At 42.0% G+C, this 13,879-nt stretch overlaps 1 protein-coding gene across 1 annotated transcript in view; it reads left to right on the forward strand.

Annotated features, from left to right (window-relative positions):
- Positions 1 to 4,129: 4,129 nt before the first annotated feature.
- The window catches only part of CEP41 (centrosomal protein 41), a 35,162-nt gene continuing 25,412 nt past the window's right edge, over positions 4,130 to 13,879 (forward strand). Inside the window, exons 1-2 of the mRNA XM_079786634.1 lie at positions 4,130 to 4,248; positions 11,775 to 11,838. Of these exons, the coding sequence (XP_079642760.1) occupies positions 4,216 to 4,248; positions 11,775 to 11,838 (97 nt within the window). The 5' untranslated portion in view covers positions 4,130 to 4,215. The remainder of the gene's footprint in view (positions 4,249 to 11,774; positions 11,839 to 13,879) is intronic.

Below are 13,879 nucleotides of genomic sequence, written 5' to 3' on the forward strand. Positions count from 1 at the left end.
CTTGGTTATGGGCACATCCCCAGTAGGAGGTGTGCAGGAGGCAGCTGATCGATGTTTCTCTCTCATCGATGTTTCTGACTCTCTATCCCTCTTCTTTCCTCTCTGTAAAAAATCAATAAAATATATTTTTTTAAAAAGAAAAGAAAATGTCTTTTATATTTGCCCTCATTTTATCATTTCCATTGCTCTTCATTTGTGTATGTCAAAATCATACTCTTTCTGCCAAAAAACTTACTTTACCATTTTGTGTAATATGGGTTTCCTGGCCATGAATTCCTTCAGTTTTTGTTTGTCTGAATAAGTCTATATAATGATCATTTTAAAAAGATATTTATACCCTGGCCTGTGCTGTACAATGGTTAGAGCACTAGCTCCCAACCCCTCACCCCACCCCCCTCTACACACACACACACACACACACACACACACACCAAAAGGTCCCAAGTTCGATCCCCGGTCAAGGGCACATACCTGGAGAGGCTGCAGGATGGTTGAGGCCTTTGGGCTCAGGCCATGTACTTCAACTCTAGCCAAGCGGGAGGCAGAAAAAGGTCAGGCCTCCCGCTTAGGCTGGAGGTTAGTGTGCTCCTCCCTTGACACATTCAACCCCCAGGTAGAATGACACCAAATTGTTACCAGAACCACAGGGACTTTATCACAGGGTGGAGCCTGTGGATCTGTGGGTTCACTGCCTCAGCTGCTATTCCATTTCTGGGGTGCAGAGGAAGGACCCCAGGACCGGTCTGAATTGGGCAGAATTGTCTTCTTAAGCATCTGAGTGTGTGTCATTTAGGAAATGAAGGTAAATGAAGCCAAGGAAGGGAGCCAAGGCCCATATTTGAGAAGCAACATCTTGAGACAGGTCCGAGGGGAGGCTCCTGGGCTCTGACCAGGAAACCAGGCTGAGCTGAGCGTGAGGGGAGGAGGCAGCTAATTGGATGGCGTGCGACGGAGAAGAAGATGGATTCAGGATGAAGAGGGTCCAAAGGTTTTTAGGCTCAGAAGAGGGCGGACTGCTTGACATGCAAACGTTCACTGACCAATCACAGTCGTCTAAAACACTAACGATCCTTAAACCAGCCACACTTACCTAACTGGGACTCCCACCAACTCTGCAGAAACTAAACGCTTTTGGAACACATACAGGGTTAAAAAGAAGACGTCACGCAAATGGAAGTTCACAAGAGCACTTCTAACTTCATGAAAAATGAGATTAATCAGTGGAAGTAGGAACTTTTAAAGAAAAGAATCAGAACTTCTTCTCTTACAAACAAAGCTCGAACCTCTTAGCAATTACAACTCTGATTGCAAGGATCTGACTCAAGTGCTTGAAGAGTCTTTTACTGCCAAGAACCAGCGAACTGCACTTCAAATAGTGGAATTACACAGAATTCAGCTCAGGTCTAAATGGGCCCAGACAAATGTCATAGACAATTTTCAGACTGAAATAAGAATGAGGTTTTTGGTTTCTTAGGGGGTGGATGTTTTGTTACGGTATAAAATAATTCATAGTCACTTAAGAAAATCTGCAAAATACACAAAAGTGTAAAAAATAAAATATCCATAATCCAGAGACAATTTACATTTTAAATATTTTCAAAACAATATTTTTGTGGGTACTGCTTCCCGCCCCACCCCCCTCACAAATCAGGTTTTATTAAATTAAAAATTGTTTCCAGCTCTTTCCATTTACTCCATCAGGAACAATTCTCCATTGCCTTAATTATCCCTTAAAACATACTTTTAAATATTATTCCATAATGTTACATTTTATGGATATGGCCACCATTTATTTTAATCCTTTTTAACTGATGATCAATTAGGTTATTTCCATTTTTTAACCTTTTAAATACAATTCCAGTAAATATCTGTGGCTGTAATGTTTGTGCATCTCTCTGATTATTTCCTTAGGAGGAATTCTCAGACTATTAAGATTTGAGAGCTTCTCCATACTCACTTTCAAATTACTTTTCAAAATGGTCTCACTTCTATTTACTCACATTAACAATGTATGAGCATGGCACTGAGCATTATCATTTAAAAGAGAGAGAAAACAAAAAAATCTTTGTCTGTTAGTTGAAAAATGGGATCTAGCTGTTTGGTTTTGTCTTTCTTTCACGTGTTTATCAAAAGTTTTTCTTCTATGAATCATCTTTTTGTGCCATTTACTGTTTTTTATATTTGGGGTAAGCAACTTGCTTTAATTTTGATGCAATTTTGCTGTAGCAAATCCAAAGGGAATCCTAAAAAGAAACTCATGAAGCTAAAAGCCTTTTGATTTATAGCTTTAAGCTTTCCAAGGATTTCGAGGAGAAATGTAAAGGAAATTGGAGGTTTTTCTAGAGCACAGTCTCTCAAGGTATGGCTCTTGGACTCTGCATCAGAACCAAGGAGTGAGAGAGAGGGGACATGAATTTAAATGACAGATGCCTAAACCCCACTGCAGACACACAGTCGGCATCTCTGACAGCTGGGCCCAAGAACCCACGTTTCTATAATCTCCATGTATGTTCAATTTTTCTTGTACTTGATTAATGAATTATCACTCACCTATTCAATCCTCCAAGTTAGAAAAATTACAGCCATCCCATTCCTTGCATCCCTTACCTCTTCTCATGTATACAATAATTTTACCAACAAATGTCTTTAAATTTATTTTCTGCTCCTTCTCACCACCTCTTAGTTTTGTTCCTCTCTTCTTTCCCTTCTCCTGTTTATTCAACCCTATCCTTACAGTGCCCTGGATAAGGATAAGCATACATTCTTAGTAGTGTGTCCACAAGTTTCGACTTACTATGCAAAAGGTTCTAGATAAATATCCTCCCCACGGCTCCCCTTCCAATTTTTTGCAACCCTTGAACTCTTCCTTTTTCTAGTGAAGGGGTGAGGAACCGGGATTTTAGAGAGGTTGAAGGATTGGAGAACACTAGAGAAGTTCAGACAAAACTCAGTAAGAAGCTTGAAAAGGCAAGAGACAGCTATAGGCAGTGTAAGCTCCTAGGGTCACCCACCTGTGACAACAGGATTAAAGGTGTGGCCCTGAGGGTGGCATGCCGAAGTGTCTGAGAAGACAGGGCATGTGAGGCCATATTGTTGACTGGGTCATCTACACACACCCTAAAATAGCTCACATGGATGCTGTTATTCACAGAGAGCCAGGAATATGAACAGTTCAGAGTAACATTTCTACGTCCCTGAAAAAACAACTTAGAGCAAAGAACAAAGAGTTACTGTGTTGTTCCTCCCATGTAAAAGGAAACAATAATTTTGATGGATTTGGTGGGACATCGTGGAGCCAAGTCAAACTGTGTGTGATTGTTTTATAAAGGTGCTAGGACTTAATTTTCAGATCTGGAATAAGAACAGGTGGTGGCTGATGGCAGGAGTCACAATGGTTTCCATGACAACGGGATTGGGTTTTAGTCATCCTCCCATCCTCCACAAAACCTTCTGCAGCTTTTCTCATAAGGTGCTTATTAAATATTTGTTAAATGAATCATGAATCACAGAATGGTGTGTGTACTTTGCAATTAAGGCTGCCGTTCTCTAGCTAGCTAAAAGCTTTTAAAGCAACACTAATTACTGTATTTACACGATATTTTGCATAATTTGCATATTAACTTAACCTGAAAATAATAAGCTACAGATTTCCACCCCTGCTGAACAATCCTGTCCCTTATCTGTTCCCTAAGGTGGAAGTAGTCCAGATGTTTGAAATGGCCTTAAGGAGGGTGGTGGTGTGTGTGTCCTAAACCGTATTTGTTCTTCCACATTTGCTAGAACGCTTGTTTCCCTTACCACCACCACCACCACCATCTCCCTCCCCACTTCCGAGCCCCTGCTCCCCTTTTCCTCACACCCTCCCCCGCCCCGCCCGCATCTGCGCAGTCGCCCCCGTGCAGGCGCCAGCCTGCCCCTCCCCCGCGCCCCTCTTCCCGCGCTACCGCTCTAGCCCGTGGGGCCCAGCCGAGAGCACAAAAGGCCTTGGCAGCCGGCGTCCCGCGTTGCCCTTGGCAACCATTGGAGTAGCGTCTCCTTCTACCTGGACCCTGCAAAGAGGTAGTAAACGGGGCCTCCATTGGCTGGCCGGGAAAGGCCAGCCAATCGGAGGAGAGTTTATAGGGAGGCGGCTGAGCGGAGATTGTAGGGGTAGGAAGTTAGGGTTAGAGGCAACCGGTGAGGCTAGAACCCTGAACGTGGTCGGTTGGCGCAAATATGTCTGTCCGGAGGCACATTGGGAATCCTGAGGTGAGGGCCAGGTCCGGATCGGAGAGGCGGAGGGGGCGGGCGCACCGGAAAAGGCTCCACGTGGGCAGGGAAGAGCAGCCGGCGACTTCCGCCGCCCGCCAGGCGGGAAGCGTCGGCGTGAGGAGGGGTCTGGGGGGAGGAAGGAGGCGGGGCGGGCCGGGGGCGCGGAGCCCAGGCCTTCCTCCCGTGATGGGCCCCCATCCCGCCCTTGCTCACTGCACGCCGGTATTAGTCGCCGAGAGGAGCGAAGTGCATAAAGAAAGACACAGCCCCTCCCCTCAAAGGGCTTGCAATCTAGGAGCGGCAGGTACAAAACATGAGTGACATACCACGGCAGCCCCGAACACTAAAGGAACACCATCAACAGCAGCTGTCATTTCTCATTATGGGGATAACAGGAAGAGCAGCAATAAGCAGACCAAGCCTTTTGGAAAAGGACGCAAAACATGACAGTTTTACCCCCACCCCATAGGCCCTTTTACTTTCTTGTCTGTTTCGCCCCTACTGCCCTGCTGCATTTGTGTTCATTTAATTTCAACTAGTGTTTATTGGACTCCCACCTTGGAGTAGGTGCTAGAAATACAGAGATAGTAAGTCAAGGCCTTTGTCCTGTAATGAGTTCCGTCTAGTGAGGGAGACTTGTAAACAGAACTTGAATGCAGTGTGGTTAGGGAGCCGCATGTTATAAGAGAGCACAGGGGAAAGATGGGACTGCACTTGGGGAGAGAAGGGCCCTGGAGTGGCCTGAACCGGCCAGGTGATGAGCCAGGTGAAGAAGCGCTGCAGATAGGACGGCGTGAGCTTGATAGGAGGTGTGGAACATGGGAGTGGGCAGTTCCCTGCAGAGCCCAGGAGTCAAGTCCGGAAGGGCCTCGCCTTGCTAAAATTCCTGGCCTTTCTTACTGACCAGGAGTTGCAATTTATTTTATTTTATTTTTTTAATCTCATGGTGGATGCCTGTGAGCTATGTTGAAAAAGTTGTGAGGCTGAGCTTAGGCTCTGCAGGAGAGTGCCACGATGGATTCTCTCTGATCTCTGCCATGGAGGTGGGGAGAGTGGCAGTCAAACTGCCATATGTTTACCTTGTCTGCTGGCCAGAATTCAAGAAGCTTTTTAAAGTAAAGAGTGACGTGATCTGGTTTGCATTTTAGGCACATGGCTGGGTCACATTGTGGAGAATGGATCTGAAGGAGCCCAAGTCTGGGCATAGGGAAACTGGTTGGGTGGTTATTATGTTATAGACCTCAAGGAAGGCCACAGCATGAGGGACAGAATTGAGGAATGTTTAGGGGGTAAAGTCATCAGGACTTCATCATTAGTTTTGAGAAATGAGAGAGTGATAGGTTCCCAGCTTGGGCTCCTCATTGGTGCTGATGCCATGCTAATGAGATCAGGAATATGGGTGGAAGAGGATTGGGGGAGGAGCAGGGATGTGTGATTATACATTTGTATCCTAACGGAAGCTGTCCAGCTTACTCTCCTGTTTTAGTGGAGCACAGTTTCCTGTAGTTTCTTGAGCGTGCATAAGAAATAAATATTTTTTTTTTATTTATGCCTAAGACATTGAGCATGTCTAAAAATGTTAGTGCTCTACCTTCACATTTACTTGCCTGAATGTTTGGTTGAGTATAGAATTGTTGGTTGGATTCCACCAGCATTTTGAAAACATTGCATTGTGATCTTCTAGCATCCAGTGTTGCTGTGGAGAAGTCCAAAGCCATTCCGTTCCTTTGTATGGGACTTGATTTTCCCTCTCTGGAAACTTGTAGAATCTTCTCTTTGTCCCCAGTGTTATGATCTTTCACAAAGGTATTCCTTGCTCTGTTTTCACCCATTTTGTTAGGTACCAGAAATGCGTGTCTTTCTGTTCTATAAAGTTTTATTGAATTGTTTTGTTGATGACTTTCTCCCTCCTATTTTCTCCATCCTCTCTTTCTTGAATTCATTATTTGGTTGTTGCTTCTATATGACTCGTTCTCAAATTTAAAATTTCATCTCCTTTGTTGTTGATGACATTATTACAGATGCCCCCCATTGTCCCCTTCTTTGCCCACCACCACTCAGCCCCCTACCACCACCTCCACCACCCATCCTGCCCACCCTGGCCTTCACCACACTGTTGTCTTTGTCCATTAGCTGTGCATATATGTTCTTTGGCTAACCACATCTTTGTCATTTTGCTCTCTTTGGGAGATTTGTTTAACTTTATCTTCCAATCCTCCTATTGAGTTTTTAATTTCTGCCATAATGTTTTTAATCCTTAAGAGCTCTGTTTTGGACTCTGATATCCTTTATAAAAACTCTTGTTTTGATATAAATACAGATTCACAGGAATTTGCAAAAAATAGTACAAAGTAGTCCCATATGCCCTTCACCCAGTTTCCCCCAATGATTATATTTTACATAAATATAGTACAATATCAAACCAGAAAATTGGCATTTGTACTATGTGTGTATAGTTCTAGGTCTTTTTATCACATGTGTAGATTTAATATAATCAAGATTTGTACATGTGTAGATTTTGCAATCAAGATACAGAACTATTCCATCACTACATTATCTCCCTTATACTACCCCTTCCTAGTCACATCCACTTTCTTCCCCCCCATTATTCTAACCCCTGGCAACCACTAATGTGTTCTCCATTTCTTCAATTTGTAATTTTAAGAATATTGCATAAATGGAATCAAGTAGTATGTGACCTTTTGAGATTGGCTTTTCCCCCCTAGAATAATGTCCTTGAGATGCATCCAAGTTGTTGCCTGTAGCAATATCATTCCTTTTTTTTTGCTGATTAGTATTCTGTGGTTTGGATGTATAACAGTTTATTTAACCATTCAGCTATTGTGGGATATTTGGCTGCTTTCAGTTTGGGGCTATTACAAATAAAGATATGAACTTTTGGGTATAGTTCTTTGTGTGATGTTAATTTTCATTTCTCTGGGATAGGTGCCTAGGAGTACAGTTCTTGAGTTGTACGTAAGCTTGCATTTCGTTTTTTTAGAAACTGAGTATATACGACGATGGTATATACTACATACTATATAGTCTAGGTATGTAGTAGGCTATATCATCTAGATTTGTGTAAGTACACTATGTGATGTTTTCACAATGATGAAATCGCCTGTGTATTTCTCAGAATGTATCCTCATTGTTAAGTGGCACATGACTGTACAAGTTCATGTGTGGATATGTGTTTTCTCGAATAGTGTTTTTAAATATTTTTCCCCTTCATAGCCTCAATTTCCTCCATATTGCTATTTTTCTTTTTGTTTTGTTGGAGATGTTTATAGTAGTAAGCTTGAGCTGCCTTAACAAAATACCACACATCGGGTGGCTTATACAACAGAAATTCTTTCCTCATAGTTTGGGAGGCTGGGAAGGTTAAGATCAAAGTGCTAGCCAATGTAGTTTCTGGTGAGAGCTCTCTGCTGGCTTGCAGATGTGCCCACATGACCTGTCTGTGTGCAGGTATGGGAAGGGAGCAGGTTCTTTGGTGTCTCTTTTTATAAGAGCATGTCCACCCTTACGACCTCATTTAACTTTACTTCCTAAAGGCTCTATCTCCAAATACGGTTACATGGGGGATTGGGATTTCAATGAATGAATTTGGGAGGGACACAATTCAGTCTATATCAATGTTCTCAGACTTCTTTTATCCCTAAATTGTTAATTTATGTTTTCGTGTAGGAGACTTAAAATGTGATTGGACCCTGGCTGGTAGGGCTCAGTGGTTAGAGCATAGGCTGCACATTGAAGGGTCCCAGGTTCGATTCCTGGTCAAAGGCATGTACCTGGGTTTCCCATTCGTTCCCACCCGCATGTGGGAGGAAACCAGCCAATGTGTCTCTCTCCCTCTCTTGCACTTTCTCTGAAAAACAATGGAAAAATATCCTCAGGTGAGGATTGACAATAACAACAAAAAATTAAAAATGTGATTGGTGCCCAGCCAGTGTGGCTGAGGGGTTGAGTGTCAATCCATGAACCAGGAGGTCACGGTTCAATTCCTAGTCAGGGCACATGCCCGGGTTGCAGGCTCAATCCCCAGTAAGGGGAATGCAAGAGGCAGCCGATCAATAATTCTCTCTCATCATTGATGTTTCTCTCTCTCTTCTTCTTATCCTTTCCTCTCTGAAATCAATAAAAATATATTTAAAAAATAATCAAAAAGATGGAGAAACTGAGTTTCAGTAAGTTGCTCGGGAGTACACCCCCCACCCACTAAGCAACAGTAGCCCACCCACCACCCAGTCTGACAACCTAAAATGTTTCTAAACATTGACAGTTGGGGGGGGGGGGCGGGGGGAGAAAATTGCACTTGTTTGAGAACCAGTTATCTACAGGATAAAATCCCCGTTTCCTAGCATGGATACAAGGTCCTTTATGATCTGTCCCTGTCTGTCTCTCCAAGCTCATTTGACCCCTTATTGCCCCCTATGGCTGCCCTCAAAGAGCCTGTTATAATACCACAGACATGAACCTTCTCAGCTTCTCTGTCTCCCCTGTAGCTCCCACCCACTACTCTTTGAGTTTAGCTAATTAACTCAGCCCTCAGATTTCACCCTCAGGAAACGGTTCTTTACTCTAGGTCTGGATTGGGGGCTAATTTTACATACTCCTGTTGCACCCTCAGCTTCCCTCCCCTTGTTTATCATGCAGGGTGGCATCTGTTCACTTGCCTTCCTTCCCAGCATCAGGGAGAGCTGGATGGCTAAGAATGTGTTTTTTTACCTCTGTGTCCTCAGCACAGTGGTTTACTCCTAGAAGGCACCCCGTAAATGTCGACTGAATGAATGGTTGGCACCCAATAAGGCTTTTTTGAATGAATGGTTTTCCTTGAAACAGCTTCTTTTTCAGTTCTTTCACTTTCCACCACCCCATCCTGTTTATGTAATTGAAAAAAAGCCGGTTGGTCAGTAGGTCAAGAAACAGTCACCCCAAAGCAAGAATTTTAATGAAAAAAGTATGGCAGTTCCATAAAATCCATGGTGCTCTGCTTAGAGTAGAGCACAAATACTTTTACGTTGCAATTGGTACTAGAAAGTCAGGAGCAAGAAGTTGGACCAAAATAGGAAAAGGAGAAGAAATACTACGTTTTCCTACTGCAGCATATGGATTTCTCATTAGGCCATGTAAGGGAAAACCGGGGGCGGGAGGGCTCCCTGACTGCAGCTGTCCGCACTCCCCCCAGCATTCTGCTGCCACCACACCTGGTCCCCAGAGACACCCTCACTTCTTAGCTATGTTGGCTTAGGTATGGACAAATCCCCTTAGTTCAGCAGAGACTAGCCTGGAATTTTTCAAAAGAAGCTTTGCTAGGCAACTAGGGGAAAAACAAAATAAAAGTAAAAACAGGAAATAGCATATAGGAATTATAAAAATACAGAGAGCAAAATAGAAAAAAAGAAAATTCTAGCTTAAGATAACTGAGTTCCAGTATTAGCTTTTCTTTTTTTTTTTTTTAAAAAAAAGTATACAGTATTTTTTTAATCGATTTCAGAGAAGAAAGGAGAGGGAGATAGAACATCAACGATGAGAGAGAAACCATTGATTGGCTGCCTCCTGCATGTCCCCCACTGGGGATTAAGCCCGAAACCTGGGCATGTGCTCTTGACCAGAATCGAACCCAGGACCTTTCAGCCCCCAGGCCGACGCTCTATCCACTAAACCAAACCAGCAGGGCAAGTATTAGCCTTTCTTGACTCAATTTACCAGACACATGTTTTCCCTATTTTTTTGGTTTGCTTTTGGGTTTTTTGGTTTGTTTTGCTGTGATATTGTCTTCCTCTGGGAACTTGTCCTAAAGTCCCCCTTTTTAGTCTTTGAATATTTTCTTTCACTTAAGAGTCTTCTCGAAAAAAAGAAAAAGAAAAAAAAAGCATCTTCTCCATCTTCATCTAGGAAGGAGTTGAATTTGGCATTAGAGTCCCTTTTTCTTCTAGACAGCAGGTGACTGATCAGATGGAGAAACCTTTCAGGGTAAAATAGTTCAGGGTCCCACAAACACATCCATGGCGAAGGTTTTACTTACCTAGAGTGAAATGAAAAACACAGGTAGTGTCAGTGAGTTTTGTAATAAAGGACCATTCTTTTTATTTTGAGATTTTTTTTCTTTCTTTTTAAGTGTTAAAATAGCAGATGGTAGTTTTGAGTCGTTAACTACATGCTGTAGTTACCTATGTTTTCAAGGGTAAGTGATACAGGTTTTAAAGTTTGATGTTCTCATCTAAGGAACCACCAGGTAGTTGTTATAATACAGTCCTCATTCTATATATTCATTTATTGATTGACTATTAAGTCCTGGTGAATGCAAATTTGAGTAAGTTATTGTCCCTGCCTTCAAGGAAATCCTAGACTAGAGAAGTCGAGTTTTAAACAATGGTACAGGGTGTCCATATTCGGGAGGGAGGGAGAAAAGAAAGTGCCTAATTCCACCTGAGACAGCTTATAGAGGAAGTGAAGTTTTGTCTGAGAAAAGGCATCCTAGGCAGACATTTGCTAAGACTGGATACCTGAATGAATGTGGCACACTTTGGGGAACATTCAGGCAACTTTAACTTGGCAACATGTGGGTGAGTGGCAGAAGATGAAGCTGGAAAGGTATTACCCAGTTTAACTTCATATTCTACAGCTACCTGTGACTGAACATATGGTTTTCATACTTGCAGACCAGAAAAAAATGCCTGAGCAAGAAAGCTATATTCTGCAATGTCCTTATTCATCAGCCTTTCCCCCGTTAATGGCTTTTGAAAATGTCACTAAAATTTAATGTGTGTCGATGTCCTGAGCTTGGATTCAGAGTTCACTGGCGGAGTACAGGACAAGGGAGACCCAAGATAGGCATTTGTGCTGGCTATAAACTTACCCTGAGCCCGGATGTGCCCCAGCTGCACCGAGAGCAGCTGCCATTGTAGTGACATCTGTGGAGCCTCAGACTCCAGGCAGGCAGCGGGAGAGGCCGGCCAAACCGGGTCCTGGCCTGACAACATCTGGGCGCTGTGCTCAGGTCTGGGTCCACGTGCCCCTTTTTTAGGAGAGATGTGGATACAGTCTAGAGGGTCTCCAGAGGAGATGGCCTACAAGTCATCATACAAAGAGTAAAATTAAAAAGAAGAACAAGAGAGCTGCCTTTAGTTAGTTTAACTGATTTCTTGAGGCAGAGTCGGGTGGCTTATTCTGGGTTGCAACAGTGGACTGGATGGAAATTAGTGACCAATTTTGGCTCAATGTCAGAAATAATTTTAAGAGCCTTTTTCCCTAGTCCTTTTTTTACATACTGCTATGATATTATTTTGGCAAAATATGGAAATGTTTTTGACAGAAACAAGACAGCCATCTTCACCTGTAGAGATGCTGTAGCAAATAGTCCTGTTTTGAAGGGATTGTTGGACCTCTTGAACTCTTCCCACCTATAAATTCGATGAAATTATAGCATTTGTTCTAATTTTTAAGTATCTGACTCCTAACTTTGCCACCCTTATCTTTACATTAACCCAATTTATTTTGAATTTTTAAATTTTTTTTAGTATCTGACCAAAAGAATACCACAAAACCCAAAGTATCAGCATGTCAAGTCAAGACTGGACACTGGTGAGTAAAGATTAAAAAATTAAAACTTTTTAAAAATTCAAAAGCTAATTGATGACAAGAAGCAGCTAAAAGTTTCTCACTGTCTTGTTTGATGTCTTTCTGGGCTCAGGGACTTGTTTTTGAAACCTGTTTCTCAGATTGTCAGCCACAATTCCATTCACATAATTCGCTTATTATAAATTGAGAAATTGATGAAAACATTGTTCAATACGTCGCAGGGCTGAGGCTAATAAATATCAGATGGTCAACTTCTATTTGGGGACACCTCAAGTATGTTGCTTTAAACTGGGAGTAATAGATTATACTTGGGTACATTTGTTCAATTTGGTATTTGCAGAGTTCTGGCTACATGCAAAGTTATGGCCTATGGGACTATAAAGATGAGTGTGAATCGTGATTTTTGCAATCAAAGAGCTTAGATTCAAGTGGAGGCAGGCAGACTTGAATGAGTAACTGAAATACCAGACAAAATTAAATTAGTGCTGCAATTCAGGTAAAATGAAATTTGAGTGTATTACTGCTTATTTCCATGCTGTTAACATTTTTCACCAGGCCCCTTGTGGATTTGCAGCCTTGTGATGTTTTTGTTGTTTATTTGTTTAGGGTTTTTTTTCAAACTTTTAAAGCCTGCTGTGGAAAATCCATCCTATTAAGATGGTTTCGCTAGTAGATTGGGGTACTGCATGCCTTTAGAATACTGAACATTCCACCAGTAACCTGAAGACAACTGAGAAAATAAATTGGGATGTCAACTTTGTTTAAATCTCATTCATTTTGTCTTTGTCTTTTTCCAGTCGCCTTCAAAATCATTATCTCCCACTGTACATGTTTCCTCATATAAAATAGAGTTAAATGCTTTAAATGAACCCATTTGCAGATACAATTTCTGGGGATCTTTCTTTCAAACATTTCCGTGCTGTACAGATATTTCCTTGCAAATATCCTGTTTGATGGGAGGTAAAAAAAATATTATCTGTTATTGAGAAGCAGGAAATTGTGGCCAGAGATTATGTGATTTACATGAAGTTCAGTAAAGAAGCTAGAACAGGGATTTGTATGCAGGATGAGGAAGTGGATGTTGGAGAACTGGTGCAAAGTCCTGTGTATTGTTTCAGTCCTGTGTACTGTCCTGTTTTTTCCCCAGAGCTGAGGGTTTTTTCCCAAAAAAAGCATATATTTGTCTATGGCTTTATATCTTGGTCTCTTGGAAATTGAACTGAAATTTCAATGAAAATCCATTTCTTTCTCTTCAATTTCTCAATTCATAACCAAAATTTGACTCAATATGATACCTGAAGTTAATTTCAATTTTTTAAATATCTTCTTTTTATAACACATAGTAATTACCTATATCCTTTTATATTTTGAGATTTTTGTTGTTGTTGTTAATCCTCACCTGAGGATATTTTTCCATTGATTTTTAGAGAGAGTGGAAGGAAGGGGGAGAGAGAGAGAGAGAGAGATGAGAGAGACACATCAATTGGTTGCCTCCCACACACACCCCAACCAGGGCCTTAGATTGAACCTGCAACCCAGGTATGTGCCCTTGACTGGAAATTGAACCCGAGACCCTTTGGTGGGTGGACCAGTGGCCTAACTACTGACCCACACCGGCCAAAGCTATCCTGACATTTTAAGCTAGTGTTTTGCTAATTAAACTTTTTATTTTGAGGTAATTATAGATTCATATGGATTTATAAGAAATGATGTAGAGAGATTTCATGTACCCTTTACTCAGTTTCCCGTGGTAACATCTTGGGTGATACTGCAAAATCACAACCATGATATTGACATTGATATTTATAGTCTAGATAGAGAACGTATCCATCACCACAAGGATCCTTCATGCTACTTTTTAAAGCCACGTCCGCTTTCCACCCTCACCTCCTCCCTGACCATGGCAACTACTAATCTGTCCTCCATTTCTAGAATTCTGTCATTTCACAAAAGCTGTATAAATGGAATCATACAGTATGCGACTTTGCGGATTGGCTTTTTCGCTCAGCATAATTCTTTGGTGGTCTATCCAAGTTGTTGCATT

Source organism: Cnephaeus nilssonii (genome assembly GCF_951640355.1).
Source record: "Cnephaeus nilssonii genome assembly, chromosome: 12".
NCBI classification, from domain to species: Eukaryota; Metazoa; Chordata; class Mammalia; order Chiroptera; family Vespertilionidae; genus Cnephaeus; species Cnephaeus nilssonii.